Source organism: Balaenoptera musculus, chromosome 2, assembly GCF_009873245.2.
Source record: "Balaenoptera musculus isolate JJ_BM4_2016_0621 chromosome 2, mBalMus1.pri.v3, whole genome shotgun sequence".
NCBI classification, from domain to species: Eukaryota; Metazoa; Chordata; class Mammalia; order Artiodactyla; family Balaenopteridae; genus Balaenoptera; species Balaenoptera musculus.
Window position 1 is genome coordinate 150,041,441 of NC_045786.1, and position 26,249 is coordinate 150,067,689.

Here is a 26,249-nt window from a genome sequence, read left to right on the forward strand (position 1 = left end):
TGTTTGTTTGTGTGTTGATATGGCGACAATGCAATCCCATTTCTCGAGAGAAGATGACATCGCTGGCCCACTGGTCATCCTATGCGGGGCCCAGATGCCAAGCTGGAGACCCACAGGGAAGGCTGGAGGCCAGCAGCAGAATGGGCTCTATGGGAGGGAGGGTAGAAGGGGCGGGGCCCTGCCTACTGTGAGTCCTAGGAATATCACTGGAAAAGGTTTGACGTCAGATGGCGGCTGGTGGCTGGCTTTGAACGTAACTTTTGCCCCTGTGAGTCTGTGGTTTCTGCCTGTAACTAGACGGCAGAAACATCCCATTAAGACACCAGGCTGCCTCATCAGATTTGTCTCCTACACGTCAGCCTGGCTCTTGCTTTAAATGTCGTTGTCATTCTGGAAGCACCTCTCTGGTGTAAGGGGCGCCAAGCTGGCCTCCAATATCCAGCATCCTTCACTTTGACCTAGGAGGCTTTCAGAGAGAACAGATCCCCCTCACAGAGACTGACGCATTACACTATTACTTTCTTACTTAACTGCTGACCTCCGTGAAAAGCAGTACCCCGCAAGAGAGTGCAGGGACCACACTCAGGACAGCAAGGCGTGTGGGCGCTCCAGAAACACACTTCTGCAGGGGCTCTACCGATTCCTTTGGGACACCTTGGGGACTGGGGAGGTGGGGAGCCAGCAGGTGCAGCCACCCCTTGCTCCCTGCTCCCGCACCTCCCTGATGGGCCACTCACCCCTTCCCCCTCCTCTGCTCTCTCCTCCCTGCAGGCCTTCTGGTGAGAAGAAGCCTTCGGAGCCCAAAGCCATGCCAGACCTCAATGGGTACCAGATCCGGGTGTGAGGCAGGCGGCAGTGCCCCAGCTGCACCCACTTCTGGGGGCCAGGATCTGCCTGCCAGAACCGGCCTCGCTCCTGGGGAAGTTGGGGCTGATGATGGGGGCAGGGTGAGGGGCAGCAGGAAGAGCGTGTCCCAGCTCAGCCACCCAAGATGCTGCCCCTCCCGCTGGGCCAAGCCCCCTGACTTTGGACCACGAGGCAGTGAAGAGTTTAATTTTGAGTTTTTAACTCGACAACTGAAATTTAAGGTATTTGGGAAAAAACTTAAAACTAATGGATCTGCCAGTGGCTGGAAGGCCAGTGCTTAGAGGATCTAAGTGCCACAGGGCTGGGTGAGGAGGGGTTGCTGGCTCTGCTGGTACCCCTGCCCCAAGGTCTCTCTGGGATTTGGGTCCATTCCATCTATGGGAAACCTCCCAGCTCTGCTAGGCCTCTGGCAGGACGGGGGGAGGGATGTTTCTCCAGTCCAGTCTGCCCTGGCAGAATCTTCACCCAGGGAAAGGAAAGCAGGGTAGGAACCACCCTGAGAAAGGGCTGTATGGCCCATATCAGGAGCTTAGCACAGGACACATCTGCCCCAAGAGCCAGAGCCTGTGGCTTCGGAGGGTCCTCAGGCCCTTGCAGCCCCATGGACAGTGCTGTGTGGGCTGACATTGCCTCGTGGCAGGGCCCGTGCTGGGATGGGCTGGACGAGAGCCCAGGAGAGAACCACTGGGGGAAGGGTTCCCGGACCCCTACCTGGCCTGCTTGCTCAGCCCAGCTCTGCCTGTTGCTGAAGCCGGGGCCTCCCTGCAGAGGGGCTGGGCTCTGCCAAGGGCTCAGAGATGCACTGGGCTCAGCATGACTGTGGGGACTGAATAGACCTGGTGGGTCCAGGAACCATGGCTGGCGATGGGGTGGGACACTCAGGCCCAGGTCTGTCCCCCTGGTAGGTAGTCCCCAGGGACTGCTCCCCCTTCCTATTACCTTAGCCCTTGCTGGGGAAATGAAGACCAGATCAGGCTGCCTGTGTCCCAGCCCTACCTCCCCTCATTCAGCAGCCTGGGTAGGTGTGGAGGGCCCAGTGATGATCAGGCCTGTTGCGTGAGGCCGCTCATCAGGGAAGAACCTGAGCTGCTGGAGTCTGCGCAGCCTGCCTGGCAGGTGTGAGATACCTGGCGGGCAAGTGAGAGGTTGTGGAGAGAGGTTGGAGGGCCTGCGGGAAGGTTCTGGAGGCCCAAGTAACAAAGAGGTGTAGGTCAAGGGGGCAGTGCGGCCACTAAGGAGAGGCAGGGCCCGAGAACTGGGGAATGTAAGTGAGAAAAGAATGTGGGGGAGAGTTTAGAATCAGACGGCCTTGGAGTAGTGAGTTCCCTATTGCTGGAGGTATTCAAGCAAAGACTAGATGGCTGCGTGTCATCTTGAAAGCTATAGAAAGGATTTAGGTTACGGAAGGATAACTGGATGAGATGACCATTAAGGTTTCTTAATACTGAGAGGCTATGATTCAGCCAGGGGCAGCTGGCAGTAAGGCTGCAGCGGGGCTGGGGGCCTGGAAGAGGGAGGACCAGAGCCAGAGTTGTAAACTCAAATGCCTGCGGGGCCAGGCAGATGACTAAAAGGAGGGCTGCAGGGCTGGGTGGGGATTGTGGCAAATTAAAGAAAACATACCCCATTAAAGCAGCCGCTGTTGCTCAGCCGTTCTGAGCGCAGGCCCTGCAGTATCAGATTGCCTGATTTTTTTGGTTGAGAGGCCAGAACTCTGAATTTTTATGTGAAATATGCTGATTTTTAAATGTTGGCAGTCAGTTCAGAAAATTGTAAAGCCCAACGTTAAAAAGAATGCTGGTTTGTAATCTCTGAAGTAGAGAGGGCTTGGGCTGTGGAGAGGTCCACCGAGGTACTTTGAGGTGGAAAGCATGAAAAGTTGTAGGCCTCCCAGAGCAGGCCGGGCCAGGGCAGCGTCCTCGCTGCAGAGGCTGCTCAGAGTGGGCAGCTACCCCACGTTCATGTTCGCTCTCGCTGCAGACCAGAGACACACCAGTAACTCCCTGCGGTTGCTGAGACACCAGAGGGGGTGGAGTGGAATAGAAATAGTGCAATTCTCAGCCTGCCAGGGAGATGGATTGTGCCTGAGAAGCAAAGAAAGGGAGAGAGGGAGACAGGATGCGTTTGCTGATGCAAGTGCCCGCCAGGGAAGGCACCAGGCTGGCAGCTCTTCACACCAGCAGCTCTTGGCCCAGAGCCAGGCCCAACAGGGAAGACGGCTGCTCAGTCCCCTGGGTTTCTCATGGGTCACTGGGCCCTGGGGAGGTGCCTAACCTGTCCCCCGGGCTACACCCCAGCCAGACCAATCCGAGGGCCACTATGAGCTCTAACTCACCATCCCATCCCATCCCAGTTTTCAGGGAGAGGGGTGGTGGGTCCCCACGTTCACACATTCACCTGAGGCAGAGATGGATCCGTTTGGGAGGCGTGAGGCTGAAAGTGAGGACTTTTGTGGGTCTGGATGTGGGTGCCTCGTGCAGGCCGCTCATTGGCAGACACCCCAGATGCCCCTGTGGACCACAGGGCTTGAGGGTGAGACGTGAGGGAGCCGCTCCTGGTATGGGAGCCCAGCAGGGTGCTCTGACCCTCTGGCTCCTTCCCGAGCCCTTTGGGGAGAAGGAAGCAGGACGAAGCCCCAACCCCTACTGCTGTCTTCCAGGGAGGGAGCCGACCACCCACAGCTGATAACCCCCTAGCACTCCCCCTTCCTCGCTCAGACCTCGGGCCTGTGGACACCCACAGGATACAGCGGTGCTTTTTAATTTAACTGTTTCACATATGTAGCAACCCCTCCTCCCCTCCTGGGCGTGTTTACACAGGCTCTGCTCCCCAGGGCTGGCCTGGCTGCAGAGTTTCTGGGGAGGCAGAGGCAGGGACTTTAGGGCCTTAGTCACCATCCTCAGTATCACCTCATCTCAATTCCTGTGAGGGACCGGGCCTCGCTCCTCCCGACTCAGGACTGCCTTCCAGCTCTCAGCGTGGGTTCCTCAGGGGTAGGGGCTGCTGGCTGGGGAGGGGTCAAGGGGAGAGCAGAGAAAGCTGCTTGATGAAGCGGGGGTCGGCAAGGGGGGGCAGTGATTGCTCCCCAAGGCCTGGCTGCCTGTGCTCTGTGCTGGGTGCCGGGTCAGAACACTGGGAAATTGGGTTTCAAGCCTCCCCACCCACCGACCTGCCAGTCCTCTCCCTCCCGTGGCCTCAGTAGTCATGGTCCCCTCGCCCATCTCGCCAGCCACCCCATCCTTCCTGGGCGTGGCCAAGTGGGGAGAGCGGCGCCCCCGGCCCCCAGGTGCGATGATGAAGCCTAGGGCCAGGGTTCTGAGCAGCAGAAAGAGCCTGGAGGTTGGCCGTATCTGGTTTCTGGCCCACTCTGTCATCTTTTGCCCCCCACCGCTTCCAGCTTCGACTGGACTTACCGGCCCAGGGACGGGGTCTAATTCTGGCTGGTGGCGCTCAGAGGCCTGTGTGCCCGTCCGCGCCTGGGTCTCCTGCCTGGGTGGTTTTCGGCTTAGCTACAGCAGCTTCCCCAAGCACCGCCCCCGAGTACAGGGAGGTGTGAGCTGGGCCCGGCATATCGACCGCGTTCTGTGTGCCAGAAGCGGGCCGTGTTGAAATCCCCACTTCCCTTGTTCCACTGAGAAACCAGTGTGAAGGGCAGGGAGGTCCTCTGGGGGAGCGTGGGGTGGGAGGGGAGGTCTGCCCCCGGCCAGGCAGGGCTGCCGCGGTGCTAGCTCCAAGTCCATCGGTATTGACCCCGCTCGCCCCATCTTGGCGCTCCAGAGTTCCAAGTTTCCCTTTTTCTTCAAGTCTGATGAGAGAAGAAATCGGGTGCGCTTGGCCTGGGGCCTAGTGATGGTGGAAGGCCCCTCTCTCGAGCTCTGTGTTGGCTGCCATGTTGTACTGGACTTTGTTCCCCCTCTTCTTCTCATACCAGTGTTGCCCCTCCCCCTCTGACTTTTACACTTCGTCTCATTCCTGTTCTCACTTTTTCCTTGAAATGAATAAAGTCTCCCCAGCTCAGCTGTGTGGGCTGGGAGGAAGCCCCAGTTTGTAAACCTTGTCTTCTTCCCTCTGGGAGCTGAGGCTGGAGCTGCCCCACCCACCAGGGTCAGCCTCGGCAGCTCCGGAGAGAACCTGCCCGGAGGTGAGGAGAGCCCCAGACAAGGCAACAGGACACTTTGCAGCCCCTGCAGTCATGATAAAACTTCTGGGGTCCCAGACAGTCACCCTCAGCCTGCTGAAGCCACTCAGCTCGTGTTAATCCTAATCTGGGAGGTCTTTCCTGCTGGCTGTAAATGAACCCCTTCTCCCTCACACAGCCAGTTCAGCCCCCAGAGGCGCAGGATGCGTTCCAGAGCCCTGCTCTTCCTACCCTAGTCCCCAGCAGTCCATCGGGAACAGAAGAGGAAGGCTGGGTGTTCTCCTGGGAGCTGAGGCTATTTCCGGAAACCATAGCAACAGGGATCTGCAGTCCCTTCTCATCACAGTTGCCAGTGCAGAATCTATGGTGGTTAAAGCCACAGCTTTGGAAAACACCGCTGGTTCCACCCTTCTTCCTCTACATTGTCCCTCCAGCTCTGGACCTCTTCCCAATGCTTTAAGGCAAGTCCAAACAATTACAACCAGACCTGCACAGAAATATCTTTTAGACCCCACAGCATTTTTCACCTTTAACCCTTCCTCCCTGTTTCTCTGGTCTCCTTTCATTCAGTTTGAGAGTAAAACCTAGACTTATAAGAGGAGGGAGTATATTTCCTACTTCTTATCCCAGCCAATCCCCATAAGGTCCTAACTAGAAGTGTCGTTTAGCACAGCAGGAGTCCCTCACTTTCAGTAGCGTGGTGGTGAGGCGTGGCCACTGGGAAGAGGAGGGGTGGTCTGTTGGAATCCATGAACATCTTAGACTGTACGCCATTAAAAAGAGGCAGTTATGTTAATTACAGGTTCATTTAAATCCAGCTTAAACGATAACAAAAAAGAGCCTTTCAATAAACCAGAGTTTGTGAGTAACTTGGATTATACACCTTTACACAAAGGCAGTGTTGAAATTTACACATTCAAGTTCAGCTAAAGTACCAAGTAAAGGGCCTTGTGGGTGGACTTCAATGAGATGGGCTCATACACAGTAGGGCCCTGGAGTGCTCTCGTGAAAGGAGGGCTGGGTTAAGTACTGTGGTGAGTCTGTATGAGTCAACCAGGCTCACCGTGGACACTGCTTGGCCACTTTCTTAGAATTGACACAGAGGTAAGTGCCAATTGTGGACGCCCAAGAGAACCAGAACCCAACTTGCTGTGTGGATTACCGCGTTTCCTTCTGCTCCCTTTCTTTCAAGCTCACAGCATGTGCCTGTCTAGTTTAGGCACATGACTAAAGTGGGTCGGACCTTTAAATGCAGGTGGCACTTCTCAGAGGCCTGGACATGAAGAGATTGAAGCTCTGCACCCACATCTGCCAGGATCTGACATCTTGACCACGACTGTGGAGGGCAGTGGTGACAGGAAGTGCTGGTCATACCAAAGACCAAGCCGACTGGGCCACATGCAGGCTGCCTGGTAACCCTTATAGTGTTCGCCAAGGGGGTGAGGGGCCCGCTGAGGCCTGGCAGGTGGTTGGAGATGGGCCACCTCAGGTGGGCTGAGGGACAGCGCTCTGAGCAGCCCACATGGGAATGTGCACTCCCTCCAACCCCCAGCCAGAAAGGACTTGGTCATGGGAAAGACAAAACCTCCAAGAATGTTGTGTGGAGACTCCACTCTTCTCTCCGCAGCTGTGTGAGGCCTCTGGCCTTATGGGCACAGGAACTGACTAGGGATGGGGCAGAAGGCAGAGTTCCCAATTAAGGTCACATTCTCCTAACCTGGGAGAGATCACCCTACCACGTTCTCATCTGGCTGGCCCTTGCCTGGGACAGTTTTGTTTTGCCCACTCTCCCCGGGTGGAAACTAGAGGAGGTGGGCCCCTCCTGCTCCCAGAAGACGGAAAGCCATGCTTTGCCTTATGTAACCAATCAGAAAACAATCCTCTAGTCCAGTAGCTACACCAGGGCAAGAACTGGGGAGAAAAAACAGGGTTTAAAAACAAGCCAGCAGAGGGCTGGTTGGTCATTTCCCTTCTCCCAGGCCCAGCCCCATGTATCTGCCTTACAAGACAACCTGTCTCTTCTACTCCCAGGAAAGGCTGTGTTCTGAGGAGTTGGGTGGCAAGAAATAAAGGAGATTCTCAGTTTACCTCTTTGGGATCTCTATTTCCTTGGATATAAAGGTAAGATATGCACACCTGAACTGCCACCTTGTAGTGCAACTGTCTACTGATCATGGAAGTGGAAGCACTCTGGAAACTGTGAATCAAAGTGCCGTGCAGATGCTACGTGACTCACCTTACCAGGGGGAAGCCCTCCAGGCCAGGAAAGGGGTCTCTGGGGACGTACCTCAAAGCTTAGGAGCTATAAAGTAATTCCAAGCCCCCAGGGCCAACTGTCCAGGCTGACTAGGGAGAACTACCCACCCTCAATTCCAACTGTTACCAGTAATTACCAATTACTGTAATTACCAATAATACTCTGGGATTCTTAGCATCCCTTCAAATAACGTGATTTCAGATATGAAAATTCCTCACGCATGGAAAAGAATATTACTTTAATTTCTATTTCACCAAGATACGTGCAACATAGGGAGGGGTTAACTTACCCACAATCACCAAGTGACCAGGCCAAGATGACAAGTGGTGTTCCTAATCCGTGGCTAAATCCCAACCCAGGTGGTTCAACTGGTACCCAGGTAGCTTTAAATAACCCAGATTCTCAGGTACTGATTCAGAGGTGTGGGGTCTGGGATTCTGTTCAGGTAAGGCAGAAAACCACACCTGTCTCAGGGCTTCTTCCCACGGGCACAGGGGCTGGTGGACCTGCTGCACAGGGAGGCCGGAGGAAGACGAAGTCGCAGCACAGTGAGGCCTGGGAAAGATGAGAAACCTTGCCAGCAACAGGTGGCTCACAGCTCAGCCCTGGCTCCCGAATACAGAAGAGATGATCAAAAATAGAAGCGCGGCAAGAGGCATCTGCCATATGCATCATGCCTCATGCAGCTGCCATAGCTTTGACCAGGAAAACTTCTCATCCTGCTTTCGCCACAGACCCTCCTCTGCTTGGACTAGGCGGAGGTACGGGAGGTACAGGGGCAGCAGATGGAGTAAGAATGAGAGCAGCTGAAAGCAGTATTCTCCTCTAGCTTGGCGAGGATGGAGAAGAGAGCTGCACCCCACGAAAGTCGGGGCAGGAGGCTGCACTCAAGCCGTTCCTCCCAGGCCTCAGAGTAGTGGGCAACTGCTCAGTTACCAGAGGGAGATGATAACCCTTTTCTCTGGTCTAGATCTCAGGTTTGAGGCCCCACCCCAGGATCAGTCTCTTCCTCTCTGCCCACCTCATTCCCCAGGCCTTCCCTCCCCCGTGCCTTTCAGGATCCTAATAAAATAACCAACAGTAGGGGGGAAAGGTAAACCTTCATTTGGAAAAGAGAGTTCAAATGACCATTTAAAACTGCTTTTCATTTCCAAAACAGAAACAAATAAGAAAACAAGGAAAAGATCATCTATCAAGCTTCTGCCCTCTGCCATCTTTAGCCATTTTCAAACTACATTTCCTGGCAGAAAAAAAGTGATGGGCCCTAGTCCTACAAACCAATAGGGCACTGTCTTGAGACCATCTCAGGAGATGCCCAGGGAGAGACAAATGGAGTGGATGGTGGAGTGTGGACAGATAGGCCTGGGGCTCAGACAGGCACGTGCCCAGTACCCAGGAAACAATGTTTAAAAATATACATGAGTAGATAAATTCCCCAGAACCTAGGCATGGAAAGCTTATAACCATGAACGCAGCAGCAGAATTATTCAAGCTGGGTCTTTGGCTCTCAAAAAAAAAAAAAAAAAAAAAAAAAAAAGGAGAAAACATTAACCTCTAGCTAACTGTCCCTAACTCCAGCCTCTCAGCTATATCCTTCAGTCCCATTCTGGAGGCCAAGTGGGCCAACAGCAAGTCAAGTCTGCAGGGCCAGCAGCTACACCCAGCAATGCAGGATTCGGGCATGCAGGTGACTCATGTGGGCAAGGGAGCGCCCCCTGAAGGGGCCAGGGTGCTCCTGCACCAGGAGAGGGAAAGCAGAGGCCACGAGCGGCCAAGGCCTTGCCGGAAGTGGAGCACCGCCACCTCCAGTTCTTGGGCCAGTTTTGCCCAGGGCCACCTTTCTGCTGAGAAGGTCTGGCCTGCGCTAAATACCAGGCTTTTCTAGGGGAAAAAAGGAAGGGGGTGGGGGAGGCAGCAAAGAGTAGAAAGCAGTGGGAGGAGAGGAACAGAGAACTGCAGCTTAGCTGTGCAGAGGGAAGGGAACAAGTCCCTGAGGTCTTGCGTCCCGGCTGAGGCAGCTGCAGAACCTGCCGGCTCTCTCCCCCCTGGGACTCCCACCCTCGCCGCAGTCCTCCAGTGAGATAAGAGTTCCCTGACAGTTCTTCCTCCTCATGCCTAAAGAGTTTGGCACCTCAATCCACTACCCCTGCCCACTGACCCCGCACAGGGCTTCAAACTTTGGCCTCCCACAGGGCAGCCTGGGGAGAGGGATGAGCCCTAGAGGAAGCATGCCAGGCCTGTGGGGAGCTCTGGGTCAAGGGCATCCCTGGATCCACTGCTCCAGCTCGTGGGGCCCACTTGTTACCAGAGCCCGGACGATGAGGATGCCCTGGTTGGCAGGATGGACACCTAAAGAAACACAGACGATAAAAGGAGAGACGGGCCCACGCTCCTGCCGCTGGCAGCCAGGTGCCCATGTGCCTGCAGCACACAGCTACCCGGTCACGCCCTCCACCTGCCCCTAGGCTGACAGCCCCAGTGTGGAAAGCAGGCTAGTCAGAGACAGGCATGGCTGCGCAAAGCAGTCCCACCCCGAGAGGATGCACACACGACACACACCTCACGTGGGTGTGTCTGGCAACAGGGCTGGGCCCAGGGGTCTCAGGCAGAGAGAAGGTCAGGTCAGAAGGCACCCCACCAAGAAACGGCCTGAAGACAAATAACCAATGAGATCAATAGCTCCCGCAACCCTGGTAATTAAAAATCAAGGGGAAGCGCTGGATACATGGAAGGAAGGGGGAACCCCCCTTTCTGCCTCTCCCAGGGCCACCCAGTATGTGGCACAGGTTTAGGAAGAGGCTGGGGCGGGGCAGGGACCACAGGCAGAGAATGTGGACAGGCCTGGAGGAAATCTAGCCATGGGAAAAAGGGAACAAGGAGGGGAGGGGAGGGGACGTAAGTTTCTTGGATCTAAGTTTCCAGAAGCATGGGATATTTCCACAGTCTCTGATCCAGGTGGCTCTTCTGGAAGAGAAGCTCTCTTCCCCTGGGAGACCATCATGGGGCGGTGACTTCCATCCCGAAGCTGGCCAGTAGGCAGAGGTGGTCTGAAGAGCAGAAGGGGTTGGGTAAGCCATTGGCAGCCCAGAGAATCTCTTCAGAGAGGAGGGAGAGCCGGCCCAGGAGTTTCAGAGTTCCATCCCGACAAAGCCTGCGATCTGGAGCACAAAGCGGAGGCCGGTGGGTAAGGCAGCCACAGCCAAACTGCACGGGGTGGGGGGGCCCCATGGGAGCTACACCTTAGGAGGCTGTGTCTCCTCGGCGGCCCTATCCTCCCTCACCTCCTGCCGCCTCTGGCGGAGGCCTCATTTTCTCAGATATGCCATGATATGTCAATGAACGAAGTCGGGTGGCTTCGGTGGGACTGCGGCAAACTAGAGTGCACGTCCAAGCCCAGCATTACAAGATCTTCTGATTTTCCAAGAGAAGCCAAAGTCCAGATTTGCTATATAAAATTTGATTTCTCAACAGAAAATCCAAACATTTTAAAAGACATGCTTTAAACAAAACAGGCATGGGGCTGATAGACTGCTATACTGTGACTATTGTGAGGGGTGAGAAGACAGGAAATAGGGTTTCTAACCTAACCAAGTCCCTTACTAACCAGCTGCCACTGAACAAATCCAATAGAGCACCTCCTGGTGCTCTATTTTCATCTTTAAAATGGAGGGACGGCTTGTTCTGCCCACATCTTTCTAATGCTACAAGGATAAAAAGAGAAGGCGGGCAAATGGCCTAAGGCAAGTATGATGAGGATGACCAGTGTCAGGTAGGTATGAGATCTGCTCCTTTGCTGGTCAGGTCCCAGCAGCCCAAGCCATGTGATCAAATGCCTGACCTACCATCAGTTCCCAGGGACTCTTGGGGGTGGCTTCTAGGAATCCAGGATCCACCAAGCTTACCAGTTCTGTTCCCATTCTCGCAGGACTCAGCAGCTGAGAAGAAGATGTAATCTACTGTCATTCCAAGACCCAAGGGCATTGTGGTGACCTCTGGGCGGCCATGCTGGGGCAGGAAATGAGTATAAACCGAGGTCAGGTGGAGGCAGTGCTGGATGGTGCCTACAGTCCTTCGGGGATGGAGGGGAATATGTCAGTCAACAAACATTACTGAACTTTCCCCAAGGTCACTTCTCTGTGGGTTTTATCAAGTTTTTTAAGGGATGATCCCAAATAACTCAACCTCAGCAAATGCCTTCCCATGCTAATTAAGAGGCTGACAGTCTTAGCTAAAATTAGCCTAGAAACAGACACATTTATACACAGTCCTGCTGACATTCCTCACCCCCCACTCTCCTCTTGCTACCTGGTGAAGTATACCTAATGTACCCTTGTCCATGGGTCAGCAAGCTCTTCTGTGAGGCCTTACTCCCAAATGAAAAGGGCAGGGGCTTTTCATCTGCAAGAACCTAGGTGGGTCACCTCTGGCCTCTGCACACCAGTATGTGCCTCCATAAACTTAGCACACACAAGAGGAAGAGAGAGCTCAGCAAAATGTGTTCCCCCAAATCAGCCCCAGGAAAGCCAACAGGAATCTCTCTAATACACCTCGATGGGGCTGGAATGCAAGCAGAAGGGAACTGGAAGAAGATTACCTGCGGAAGTCAGGCTCAGGCTCAGATATGTCTTCCTCAACGACAGACTCGACCCAGCCAGCAGGTCGCTCTGTAGAAGACCGGAGAGAAAGGGTTTTATCACTCACAGACAGTGAAGCAGGGTTAGAACCTTGCACCCTGAAATCCCACTCAGATCCTTGACTGGATTGTTCCAGAAGGGAAAAGGGAAAGAGAAAAGGTGAGGAGAGGAAGAAAACAATGGACCAAAGTCAAGAACCTCAGGAAGCAGACAGACAGAGGTCTCTAACACAGACATCTCTTCCCTGGCTCAGCAACTTTTTAAAAAATTTAAATTCATTCTTTAGAATAGGTAATACAGTCACATGGTACACAAATCAAAATGTAGAGAAAAATATCAGTGAAAAGGCTCCCTCCCACTCTGGGACCTTGCCACTCAATTCCTCTCTCCAGAGGCAACCAATGTTAACAAATTCCTGGTGTATTCCTCCAGAGATTTTCTATCACCCACCATCCATTGTGTGCATATATGTAGCTGCGTATGTATGCGTATACATATGTATGCACACACACACGTATCCATACTTATACACACCTATACATGTACACACACATACACAAAGAAAAAAGACACACATTACCAATATCAGGAGAGAAAGAGGGACTATTATTACAGATCTTACTGACATTTATAGGTATTATGAACTGAATGTTTGTCTCTCCCCAAAATATGTTGAAACCATAACCCCCAGTGTGATGGCATTAGGAGGTGGGGCCTTTAGGAGGTAATTTGGCCTTGAGGGTGAAGCCCTCATGAACAGGATTAATGCCCTTATAAAAGGGATCCCAGAGAGCTGTCCTTTCTGCCATGTATGGATGCAACAGTAAGTTGGCAATCAGCAACCCAGAGGAGGGTCCTCACCGAAACTGGACCATGCTGGCGCCCTGACCTCGAACTTCCAGCCTCCAGAACTGTGAGAAATAAATTTCTGTTGTTTATGAACTACTCAGGCTGTGGTGCTTTGTTACAACAACCCAAACTAAGAAAAAGGATAACAAGGATCAACAAAATTGACAAACCCTTAGCTAGACTGACCAAGAAAAAAAGAGAAAACTCAAATTACTAAAACCAGGAATGAAAGAGGGGGCCATCACCACCAACCTTAAGAAATAAAAAAATTATAGGGATACAATAAATAATTGTATACCAACAAATTAGATGACTTAGGTAAAATGGACAAATTCCTAAAAAGACAAAAACTACACACACTGACTCAAGAAAAAGAAGAAAATCTGAATAGTTCTATAACAATTAAAGAGACTGAATTAGCATTTAAAAATTCTCACAAAGAAAAGCCCAGGCTCATATAGCTTTACTAGTGAATTCTGCTAAACATTAAAAAAAGAAAAAAAGTAATATGAATCCTTCACAAATACTTCCAAAATATAAAAGAGGGGACACTTCCCAACTCATACTTCGAGGTATTACTCTGATATCAAAACTAGACAAAAACATCACAAAGAATGAAAACTACAGACTAATATCGCCTATGAATGTAGATGCAAAATGCCTCAACAATTACAGTTCTGTGATTTATAAGAAATGTATATTTGGTCATTCAGATGACCAAATATATATTTCTCATATATAGTCAGTCTTCATATACAGTCTTAGTCCACAGTTGCTGGTTCAAAGCTCCCCAAACCCTTAGAATTTCCTGAGTGTTGAGAGTGAGCAAGGTGCCTTTTGTTATGTTCATGAGGCAATTTTGGAAAATACCTAAGGTTGGGGGCTGGTTGCCAATGGAACCAACCATGTGATTAGAGGAAATTTCAGTCCCACCCTATGACCTCTAGGGAGCAGAGAGAGGTTGGAGGTGGAATCAATCACCAATGACTACGGCTTTAATAAATCATGCCCATGTATGAAGCCTTCATAAAACCCAAAAAGGACAGGGTTTGGAAAACTTCCAGGTTGGTGAACTTATGGAGATTCGAGGGAGAATGGTGCACCCAGAGAGGGCATGGAAGCTCCACATCCCTTCCTACATACCTTGCCCTATGCACCTCTTCTGTACAGCTGTTCCTGAGTTATATCCTTTTATAATAAACCAATGATCTAGCAAGTGAAATGTTTCTCTAAGTTCTGTGAACCACTCTAGCAAATTAATCTAACCCAAGGAAGGAGGGGATAGTGGGAACCTCTGATTTATAGCCAGTTGGTCAGAAGAAGCACAGGGAACAACCTGGTCTTTTGAGAGGCACCTGAAGTGTTGGAGGGGTGGGTCTTGTAGAACTGAGCCCTTAACCTGTGGAATCTGATGCTATCGCTGGGGAGACAGTGTCAGAATTGAGTTGAATTGTTTGTTGGCGTTGGGGGAAACTCCTCCTCCCCCATGTTGGAAAATGAGTCTCAGAACAATATACTGGCAAACTAAATCCAGCAAAATAGAAAAATGACTATATACTATGACCAAATATGATTTATCCTAAAAATGTAAGGTTGGTTTAACATCTGAAAATCAATTAATATAATACATCATATTAATAGAATACTGAAGAACAAAAACCACATGATTATCTGAATAGTCACAGAAAAAATATCTGACAAAATCCAGCACTCCTTTATGACCAAAAAAAAACCCCACAACACTTAAGAAACTAGGAATAAAAGAGAACTTCCTCAATCTGGTGAAGGGAATCCACAAAACACAAACAAAAAACAAACAAAAAAACCTCATGGCTAACATCATACTCAATGCTAAAAGACTGAAAACTTTACCCCTAAGATCAGGAGTAAGACAAGAATATTCGCTGTCACCACTCAACACTGTAATGAGAGTTCTAGCCAGGACAATTATGGAAGAAATAAAACGCATCCAAATTGGAATGGAAAAAAGTAATATTATTTCTATTTGTAAGATGACATGATCTTATATATAGAAAATCCTAAGAAATGCACTAAAAAACTATTAGAACTAATAAATGAGTTTGAGGGACTTCCCTGGTGGTGCAGTGGTTAAGAATCTGCCTGCCAATGCAGGGGACACGGGTTCGAGCCCTGGTCACGGAAGATCCCACATGCTGCGGAGCAACTAAGCCCATGCGCCACAACTACTGAGCCTGCGCTCTACAGCCCAAGAGTTGCAACTACTGAGCCCACGTGCCGCAACTACTGAGCCCACGTGCCACAACTACTGAGCCTGCACTCTAGAGCCCGCGAGCCACAACTACTGAAGCCTGTGCGCCTAGATCCCCTGCTCCACAACAAGAGAAGCCACCGCAATGAGAAGCCCGTGCACCGCAACGAAGAGTAATCCTCGCTCATCGCAACTAGAGAAAGCCCAAGAGCAGCAATGGAGACCCAACGCAACCAAAAATAAATAAATAAATAAATAAATTTATTTTTAAAAAATTGAGTTTGAAAGATTGCAAGATACAAGACTGATATACAAAAATTGCATCTCTATACACTAGCAATGAACAATCCAAAAATGAAATTCAGAAAATATTTCCATTTATAAAAGTAACAAAAGGAATTTTAAATAGTTACAAATAAATTTAACAAAACAAGTATAAGACACACTGAAAGCTATAAAACATGGAAAGAAATTAAAGATCTAAATAAATGGGAAAACTTCCATGTTCACTGATCGTTAAGATAATACTGTTAAAACGGCAACACTTCCCAAACTGATCTACAGATCTGTAAATTCCTATCAAAATCCCAACTAACTTTTTTGCACAAATTGACATGGTGATCCTAAAATCCACACAGAAATATATAAGAGACCCAGAATAGCCAAAATAATCTTGAAAAACAACAATGAAGTTACAAGATTTACACTTCTCTATTTCAAACTTATACAAAGCTAAAATAATCAAGGCAGAGTGGTACCGGCCTAAGGATAGGCATATAGATGAATGGAATAGAACGGAGAGTCCAGAAACCCATACGTCCACTGTTGATTTTTTACAAGGGGAGGGGTAAAGGGAAAATAACTGCTAATGAATATGGGATTCCTTTTGGGGGTGATGAAAATGTTGTAACATTAGATTGTGATGATGGTTCCACAACTCTGAATATACAAAAAGCCACTGATCTGTACACTTTAAATGGATGAATTTTATGGTATGTGAATTCCACCTCAATAAAGTTATTTTTAAAAAAAGGTAACAGAATGTTATGGACTTCATGCCAATAAATTTGTTAATTTATATGAAATGAAATATTCCTACATTTTCCCTGTTAAATTGTTTTCTCTTTTTGTTGCTATTATAAATAGGGTCTTCTTAAAATTACATCTTTTAACAAATATATCATTATTTTATTATATGAATACTATTGATTTCTGTATATTAATATTCTACCCAGATACTTTCCAGAATTAATGCTAATAATAGTTGTTAGTTGATTCTCTTGGATAACCAGTTATATAACCATTTTAGCAGCAAGTAATAGTTTACCCCCTCCTTTCCATTGTTTACTTGCCAATATTTCTATGTTCTATTTCTAATTCTGTGGCTGGTGTCTCTCACAGTTGAATGACAGTGGTCATCCCTATCTTGTTCCCAACTTTGACAGGAATGCTACTAGACTGTCTTCTTTAAGCAAGATGCTCATTTTTGGATTGAGATAAGTGCTTTTGTTTTTTTTTTCTTTTTCAGGCACCTGGCGGCTCCATGCCCCTTCCTCCATGGTGCACCAAAGTGCTGACTGACCAAGATAAATGTATTTTAAGGGTATAAGGAACTATCTATTTTTTCCTTAAGAAGGTTCTTTTTAAAAGAATCTGGAATAGATGTTAAATTTTAACAAATGTCTCTGACATCTACAGGATGACATGCATTTCTATATTTTAATAGATTTCATATATTTCTTAGCATGATAAATAAATTAATAGATTTCCCAATACTGAACTACCTTCATATTTTTGATAAACTCCATTTGGCCATAGTATGTTGCTCTTTCAATGTGATGTTAGATTCTGTTTCCTGATCTTCTATGTACATTTTTTGCATCAATATTCATTAGTGGACAATATTAAGTTCTGTAGTTTTCTTTTCCTGTGTAACTGTTGTCAGGTGTTGGTGTCAAATACTTCTTTTGTAAAAATAACTTGGCCCCCTTCTGCTGTGCTCTTTAACAATTTAAACAGTAATGGAATTACAAGTTCTTTAAAGGTTTGATGATGTTCTCCTATCAACATGAACATGGTGTTTTTGTGGGACTGTATCTCTGAGAACTTTCGCTATTTTTTCACCCTGTGGTAATCTATTTATGTTATGTCTCTCTTTCACAATCAGTTTTAGTAAATTACATTTTCTAAAATTAACATAGGCCATCTAAGTTTTCAATTTCTTTCGCACTCAGTTGAGAAAAGAACCCCCTTATAATCCTCTTAATTCTTCTGCATCTGAATACTTTTACTTGCTCCTGCCCTGCCCCCTTAAATAGGTTAGATAATAGGTTAGCTAATCTGACAGCTGTTTTTCACCCAAATAACCAACTGATTTTTAGAGCTTATTAGTCCTACTGTTTTTCTGTTCTCTAAATTATTTTCATTTTCATCTTCTTTCTTTCAGCTTGTTCTCTTTTCTAACTTGGGGGATACTTAATTTACTTAATTTAATCTTTTCTTATCAATATAATTCTCTGATTCAAGATATTCTATATAATTCTATGAATTTTTCACTGAATGCTATTTTAGCTATATATCACAAATATATGGTATTTTCATTATTGTTATTTTCTACACACTCTGCAGTTTCAGTTTAAATTTCATCTTTGACCCAAAAGTTGTTTGAAATTTTTTAAATGTCCAGATGATAGCATTCTTTTAACTTCTATTTTTAATGCACGTGTGATCACGGAAAGTTGGCTATACTATTTCTACTGTTTGAAATTTACTGATTTTTTTTGTGGTAGTCTAATATATGGCCAATTCTCAGGAATTTCCTGTGGATATTTTAAAAGATGTCTTTGCTCTGCTTTCAGTGTTCAGAGTTTGATATGTATCCATCAGATTTACCATACAACATGTTATTTAAGTCTTCTATATTCTTAGTTATTTTTTATCTACTTGAACTATTGTGAACTGAGAAAGATGAATTAAAACCTTCAACCATTAGTTATTTTCTGACTATTATTCCTTGTTAAATACTGCAGTTTCACTTTGTGATGATTGATGTGATGTTATTTGGAACATAAATGTTCCTAACACTAATATCTTCATTTTGAATCAGAAAAATCACAGTGACCAGCAGGATATTGAAAATGGTTTTCTCTCCAGCAAGAGGCAAGCTAATTTAGGCTTCTGAATCATATAAGAGGTCAGGAATCAGAGGTACCATTACTCCAGAAAAGAGGTGGGAGGTGAAAATCAAAACTGGCACAATGAACTCGCCAGTCAACTAGAGCCATCCCTTACACAGAGCCATTAGGTTTTCATGTCTCATTCCTAAATGTGAATGGACACCTGATGGAATCTTTGGGAACAAACAAATAGTGGGGTAGGAAGAAACTAACTCTTAATTAAAAGAACCTTGGAAGGAACAGATGGAATTTTAAAAATTATCATCCTCAGTAGTAGAAAGGCAATATTGCATTCATTAAAAAAAACCCCAAAAACAATGGTATAAAAAAGAAGGAACTTTTAAAAAGAGATTTGGAAATTAAAAATATAATGGCAGAAATTTAAAATCACTAGAAGGAATGAACAAGCTGAGAGCATCTCACAGATGGTAGATTCTAATATCCAATTAACAGTAATTCCAAAAAGAGAAAGCAGAAGGTAGGAAATTATTGAAGAAATATTACCAGCAAAATTATGTGACTCGAAATAAATTAGTTTCCATTTGAAAGGGCCCTGGAGTATCCAAAACAATGAATGAAACCAACACCCTGAGTAGGGTAAACCATCATGAGATTTCAGAAATCAAGGGATTAGAGATAAGAACCAGAAAGTCTCAGAGAGGCAAAATAGGTGATATACAAAGAAAGGATCAAGAATCAAAATGGCAGCAGACTTCTCATTAGCAATGCTGGAACCTGCTAGACAATGGACTGATTTCCAAACTAGACATTTACACTTTGCAAATTTTCATATTAGTGTGAGGATAAAAAAAATCAAGTCTTCTTTTAGTACATGAAAAGAAAAACAAAAAAGAAAGAAAGAAAACTGCTTCTCTCAACACCAGGTTCTACCTATGCAGCACTATGTACAAACGGCACTGCTCCAGCAGTTACATGGGACTCAAGGCCTCTGCCTGTCCCACCAGGCCACATGAGCACATGGGCCACAACTGCCTCTACCTGAGCTGCAACATCTTCCTGGACCATTCAGTGCTGGCAGCAGCCAAGCAAGTAAGTTCTTCTGCAAGTACTTGGGAAGAGGATAATAAGTTGTGCAGGGATGGGCCAGTGGAGGAGCTGGATTCAGAACTTTCCTGGTTCAAAAACTGATCAGATAGCCTTTCCTCTGTGGCCATCTGGTCAGTTTGTTAAATAGTTTACGGAAGTCATTTATTAGCAACTGTTTTTTCCTAGAACGCACTTAATTGGGCACATGGTTTATTTTTACATGTTAAAAGACCTGAAGCTCCGGAGATAAATGGAAATGTGCAAGTGCTCATGAAAAAGAAAACAGAGTAACCCCTTTCAGTGTCTTTAAGAACCACACTGGAAAGAATAAACCACTAATAATTAAAAATATTTACAAGAGGGGGACTTAAAATTTAGATTCCCATCTTATGAATTATTCCTTCACAAAGGGAGTTGGGGAGAGTGAGAATCACAATTTTTTTTTATTATACAACTTGTGTGATGTAGAACACTCCAGCACAATGCAACGTCAACTTGTTGGAAAGTTAGACCATCACTCCCTAGCACTGTAGCTCCTTTGGCAACTCAGATGCTTCCCATTAAAGTCAGTGTCACAGTCAACTTGGCAAGTTTGAATGTCTGCAGTTGAGTTGGATGACTCTGGTATTGGACTGGAAATATTATTTGTTAGTACATCTAAACAAATCCTCTAGAAAAAAAGATCACACACTATGATCTCCTTGTACTGCACTTAAGTCTTTCTACTCATGGTCTAAAACTGGTGGTAGGTTTTTAGATTTGGAGTCCTTAAAAGAGATTCATCAGGACCCTATTTGGCCCTGGGTGGGGATACTAAACAAACGGAAGGGTACGTTCACAGTATGTGGAGGATGGGTGTGTTTACCCAAATTTAATCTCAATTTTGAAAATACTGCTATTATTGGGCACTGTGAGTGAACTGGATATTTTCCCCCATATAATGATTCTACTTACAAAGTGATTGTCAGTGTATTTTAAAGGTTCTTATTTTGTTATTAAATTTAAATGCTTATTTTATGTTTCAAGTACAGTACTGATTTTCTAAAAATAACCTATTCTTAACATGGAATTACCTATGTGGGATCCTACTACTGTTTAACTTTAGGATTTTGTATTCTTAAAACATTGAGCCACTGCTTCCCTGCCTGAGCCCAACTGATCCAAGCACTTACCCCAGTTCCTAGCACACGCCAGTCGCTCTATGCATGGTGGCCACCACTATTATTATTGCTATCACCACAGTTATAATAATACATTAGCTTTGCAATTAAAAAAAAAAAACCAAGCCATTGAAATGTTCACTGCTCTGTGCAAAATGCCAATTCAAGTTAAATTCCTTCAAGAAAAAAATGAATTCACTGCTTACCACCAGTCCTTTTACTATAGTTTTTTCAGTCATTGCTTGGTTGTCTTAAGTTATTCTTCTAGCAGTTTCTTCATGAAAGGCTTTGGGTTGAGTATAAAATTTTTGACCATACCGTCTTTCTTTGAAACCTTGCTCTCCTGTGTTCCAGAGTCGAATGTTAATGTTAAGAAATCTGAAGCCTACCTGATTATTTTTACCTTTAAAAATAGCCCAATTTTTTTGGTTCTGCCTAAAGGATTCTTTTATCTTTGACTTCTGTTAACTTCACTAGGATGTCTTACTGTTGACTCTCCTATGTCATTTTTTACTGCGACATGGTATATCCTTCTCAATGTGGAGAGTCAGATCTCTTGATTTTGGGAAAATCTTCCTTGAATCATACCTTTAAATATTCCCTTTGTGCTATTATACTGGGTTTCTTCTTTGTGAACTCGAACTATGTGTATGTTGAATCTCTTTAACTTCCACTACTGTCATTTTCTTTCTAGTGCTTTTTATCCTTCCTGGCCTCTGCCTCTTGCCTTGTTTTCAGCAGTGCCTATTCTCTCTTGGACTGCTTCTAATTTTGTATTCATTATGTGATTCTTAAATTTTTTATTCCACTTCTTTCCTGAGCTCTGCAGTTTACATTTCATCTACTGGTGTCTTGCCATGTGCTTGAACTTATTTTATAAAAGCAATTATTTTATTTTTGCACTCTCATGTTATAAAGACAATTGCTTAATTTTTTTTATTCATGGGAAAATAATCATAATTTTCATATGCTCCATGGCAACAATTTTTATCTTCGAAGTATTCTTTATCTGCCTTTTATTTTTCCTGTTCTTCCACCTTTTTTTCTTATAGTATTTTAGTACAGATCTCACGCTGGCTCCTTTTGGGCACCCCAGCTTGGAATTAGTTGAGGTTTTTATGTACAAGCTATTGGTACAAAGCTTTTATAAGCGAAGACCTGGGTGTGCATTCCAAGTAACAGGCATTTTCCTTATGACGCAGGGTTGTGTGTGAGTCCTGTTCATCTTTACTTCCCCCTAGCCAAAAGAAATATGCAGTTTAAGTATTACACCTCCCCCCACCACTTAAACAGACTGCTTCATGCAAATTTGGCTTGATTCCTTGATCAGTCTTTCCTCTACTGCCTCTTTGGACCAAAAGAGGTTCAGACAATATCCTTTCACAACCTGTGCATCCTATTCTTGTTGATGAAACAAGGGATTCTGATTTCGTGCCTCAGGGTACGCTCCTCACCCTGGAGAGAGGCACCCAGCTGGTTCTTTCGGAGATCCACGTGGCCCCACAGACCCGTCTCTCCATACCTGCTCCAGCACCCCTGCATGGCCTCCAGTGCTTCCTGCAACCATTCCACCTGTGCTGCGGTTCACGATTTCAAATATCTTCAGGTCTCCTAGCTTTCTCAAAGATGGAGTTTGCATTTCTCTTTTTCATTCTCCTTGTTGCTTTGGAGTGTTTTCAGAGACAAGAAGGGGAGAACATCAAGCATACTCTGCTACTTACAATCTGGAAGTTCTCAGTAGGAGTAACTTGTTATTACAACCAGGAGTGCTGTCACCTTATGATCTTCAAAGCCCCATCAAGTGTATTTTCTCTCTTAAACATGCTGTATACATGCTAGTTATTAGCAACTTAATACTAAAAAGCTTGTGGCTTACTCAAGGTCTCAGAGCTAGTTAGAACCCAGGTCTCTTGATTCCTGGTCCACGTTCTCAACACATTGCACATGGCCAGTGAACTCCACTGACCTTCCTCCTAAGCATACTTATTACCAGAAGCTGATCTCTAAGAATTATACCTAGAAAAGACTAAGAAACCACATAACTGACAAATATCAGAGGTGAAGAGGAAAGAAAACCAAGCTTAGTTGGAACAAGTTAGGGAACAAGCTTAGTTCCCATTACCTGGCTTAGTATCTGTCACTCCTTCCATAAGAACCAGTCCTACAGGTCGCTGACAGGCGATGTTGCAGAAGCGGAAACGTAGCAGGAAGTCTCGGCTATACTTACGTCTCTCTGTAAACCAGGAAAAGCCATACAGTGAAAGACAGGAAGAGAAGCCACATGCTGAGACTTCCTTAATACCAAGAAGCTTACAAGTAGGGACACAGAGGAAGTCTGGCTCTGAAGACAAGGAGATTTTTCCAATGGCTATGATTTAAAGTTGTCCATTTCATTGGGTGACCATGAGGAGGACAATGAAAAAAACAAAGGAACGTGCTAACAGAATTGAGGGAATTACACTTTCTCTTGTCACTGAGGTGCCAGCTTTCTCCTAAAATGGGCATGGAGGGACAACCAACCAAGAATGTGGCATGTGCTCACCTGATCTCTTGGGGTGACAGAAGGTGACATACTGACAGCAATCAGTGATGCCCAGGGAGCTGGGCCATAGTGGGGCCTGCAGCTTCCTCTGATAAAGCTGATGGGAGAAGTCTTCCTGTCCAGATACCTGCAAGGAAAGAGCAGATGGGAATAAGGAATCTGAGATGGAAAAAGGAAATAGCCCATGTTTTGGGACATGCAGACAAACATACACACACACACAGACACACAGTCACATACTATGTACGTAACACAAGCAAAACACATAAGTCTCAGGGGAAAGTTAAAAATAAGGAGCTATTTAAAACTATTATTTTATTTTTACTAGAAACACTGAAATGTCCATGAGACAGGAATAAGGGGTTAAGAGAGTGAGGTATGCGAGTCAAAGAGAACAGAACTATATGAACATATGGTCTCCTAAATTTCAGCTCAGAAAAATCTACACTACTCTGCCCAGGGAATGTCAACTTTCAGGGGCTTTAATTTGCAGTGGGAAAAGGTTTATCCTGATCTTTGGACCTTCTGGATCAAAGTCTAGCATCTTAAGCCTATTACTGGGAAACCACGGGGTCAAACCAAATGGGAAATTCACCAAAGCACTTTACCGTATCTACGTCACCATCCTCGGTCAAAGCCAATGAGCAGCCTGGGAACGGACAGAACGTAGTAGGGGAAACATTCGGCAACATCAGTCATCTGCATATCTCCAACGTGTGTAGCAAAATCCCCTTTATTTCATTTAACAACAACAAATATTTGAATGCCAACTATGTGTAAAACACTAGCTAAGCGCTGGGGAGAGAGCAGTGATAGACACAATCTCTCTGCCCCTAAAGGACATACATTTTCAGTATGCCATCAGAAGTAAAACACACCTTCAATTTAATGGCCATTTACTAACTGTGTGACTTTGGGCAAGTTAGTTAACTCTCTTGGGTTCAATATGCTCTACTACTGAATGGGAAAATAATACCACATACAATTAAGAATCTTGGTAACAATAACTACTACCAATTACTGACTGCTTCCTTTGAAGCAGGAACTGGAAAACACTGTGTGCGTTATTTTATGTAATCCACCAAAAAAACCCCTCTGAAGTAGGTCCCATTATATCCCCAGTGTATGACGAGGCAAATGGGGCTTACGGAAGTGAAGTAACTTGCCCAAGGTGGCAGAGCAGGGATCTCAACGCAGGACTATCTGGCTTCAAAATGAGTGCTCTTAATCACTATGCTTAACGGCAGCTGTCACATGGTAGGCACTTAGTAAATTCTTATTCCCATTCCCTGAGCCCCTTGATTATAGCAGCTTCCTGGCAGGATAATGCCTTTCTCTACGCATGTGGCAACCAGGACATCGCTGGCACTTGAGTAACCTCATTAAAATAGAAGCCCAAAGTGCTCAACAATAATTCAGTCATTTTATGTCTTTTCTCCCCTGTGCCGTGCCGAAAGTTAAGCAACAAATTGGATCAGCAGGGGCAAAAGAGAGGAACAAGGAGATTAAGTGACATGTAAAGAAATCAGCACAAGCTGAATGCTCCTCAGTAGGGCTAAATAAACTACAATAAAACTATAAGATACCTAGGTTATAAACATTCAGCAGTTAAAAGGAATGAGATAGATACATATGTACATTGTTGAGTGAAAAAAAAACAAGCTACAAAATGAAATATACACAATATATCACATTTATAAACACACACAGTACATTATATACCAGCTGTTAGAAGCAATCACAGCATAGTATTGGAGGGCAAGAGCTCTGGGGCCAGACTACTTGGTTACAAATCCTGGCTCCACCACTCACTACCTGCAAAAACTAGAGTAAGCAAATTACCTAACTTCTCTACACCTTAGCTTTTTCATTTATAAAATGGAAGCAACGATAGAAACTGTGAAAATTAATGAGTTAATACATGTAAAGTGCTTAAAATAGCACCTGGCACACAGTAAGTGCTTAATAAATGTAGATTATGACTACATCATCACAACAGCTTAGATACTACAGCAAATGCATAGAAAATGACCTGGAAGAACACAACCAAACTTTGAACAGTTATTACTTGACTCTAAGTGGAGACGTGGGAAATGTAGGTAATAAAGGGGGCTTTGGTCTTATTTTAAAATGTCTGAATCCTTAAAGGGATGTACTTGTGTACTGACATGCACTTACGTATATAGTTATGTACTTGTAAACTAAACATAAATTAATGATAAAAACTGAAAGGATTCCAATATACCAAAGGCACTCACGAGCTCCTAACTTCCAGGCTTGGGTACCAGATATCAGTAGAACAAGAAAAAGCCAGAGGGAGCCAGAACAGGTGTAACTGAGGTCCCTGCCACAGAAGCAACACCAGATGCCAACACCAAAATCTCTCCCTAAGCCAACCCCGCAGTGGCCTCTCCCATTTCACCTTCCAGGTCGGCATCCCATGGTACTGGAGTTCTCCATCCCTGATGAAGTTGTAAAGAGGTGAATCAGGGACAGAATTCAGGTCCCCACACAAGATGATGGGGCAGTGGCTGCCATCTGACAACCTGGCCACCTTGTCCACTTCAGCCAAGAAAACGGCCATCTGGGCTAGCTTGATATCGCCCCGACGTGGGTTGTACAGGACGTGAGTATTTGCCACACATAAGGGGGCCACTGAGACTGGCCCCAGGCCTTCTGGGACTAGTGGCTGCAGCAGCAACACTAAGCCCACATTGTCCCGATTGAGGAGCTCCAAGCCAGGCCGAAAGTACTCCACGGGGCTGGCGCAGAGCAGACGGAATCGCATGGGCTTGTAGCAGACGGCACAGCCATCTGTCTTACACCCGGTCCTCCTCTTGTAGAAACAGGTAAAGCCTGCAAGGAACACCCCACCAAGGAGATGGGTCAGAGTCCTGGAAGATGGGTTAGGGGCCCGCTACCCAGTGGCAGTAGCCCAGGCATATGTGCCTAATGCATTGCTCCTGCTGTTCAATAAGGGGAGTCCTTGCCCTTGCCAATTCCTTGGTTCTGCAGAGGCTCCCTTACAGTTGTAACCAGACGACTGAGTGGCTAGAAGGGGAAGGAGGGACAGAAGGGTATGAAGCAATAACCTGACAGGAAAAGCATGGACTCTAGGGTCAGACAAGCTGGAGTCCAGGCTCCACAACCTATGAGTTTTATATTTATAGCTTTGTGACCTTGAGCTAGTCACACAAATTTTCTGAACCTCAGTTTCCACATTGTAAAATGGGGATAATAATATTCAGCCTCACAGGGTTGGTTACTTCAAGCATTAAGTGGCAATATATGTCAGAATTGCTTTAAAACTTCAGGACTCTCCTTCTCACCCACACAAAGGAGCTAGCTC

The 26,249-nt window shown here is 46.0% G+C and overlaps 2 protein-coding genes across 5 annotated transcripts in view; one reads left to right on the forward strand and one right to left on the reverse strand.

Moving 5' to 3' along the window:
* The window catches only part of VASH1 (vasohibin 1), a 25,126-nt gene extending 16,326 nt beyond the window's left edge, over window positions 1–8,800 (forward strand). The window contains exons 7-8 of one of the 2 annotated variants that reach the window (XR_005018618.1): window positions 772–4,407; window positions 8,168–8,178. Coding sequence is in view for 1 of the 2 variants with exons in the window: in XM_036841918.1 (XP_036697813.1) it covers window positions 772–844 (73 nt within the window). In the remaining variant the exon portion in view is untranslated. Of the gene's footprint in view, window positions 1–771 lie in introns of both variants that reach the window. The other variant, XM_036841918.1, reaches the window with a different exon arrangement.
* The window catches only part of ANGEL1 (angel homolog 1), a 23,232-nt gene continuing 5,326 nt past the window's right edge, over window positions 8,344–26,249 (reverse strand). The window contains exons 5-10 of one of the 3 annotated variants that reach the window (XM_036841917.1): window positions 23,509–23,549; window positions 22,901–23,027; window positions 22,481–22,591; window positions 11,857–11,926; window positions 11,165–11,331; window positions 8,344–10,420 (exon numbers count right to left, since the gene is read on the reverse strand). In XM_036841917.1, coding sequence (XP_036697812.1) covers window positions 10,260–10,420; window positions 11,165–11,331; window positions 11,857–11,926; window positions 22,481–22,591; window positions 22,901–23,027; window positions 23,509–23,549 — 677 coding nt within the window. In that variant the 3' untranslated portion in view covers window positions 8,344–10,259. Of the gene's footprint in view, window positions 10,421–11,164; window positions 11,332–11,856; window positions 11,927–22,480; window positions 22,592–22,900; window positions 23,028–23,508; window positions 23,550–25,322; window positions 25,757–26,249 lie in introns of all 3 variants that reach the window. The other 2 variants (XM_036841915.1, XM_036841916.1) reach the window with 2 other exon arrangements.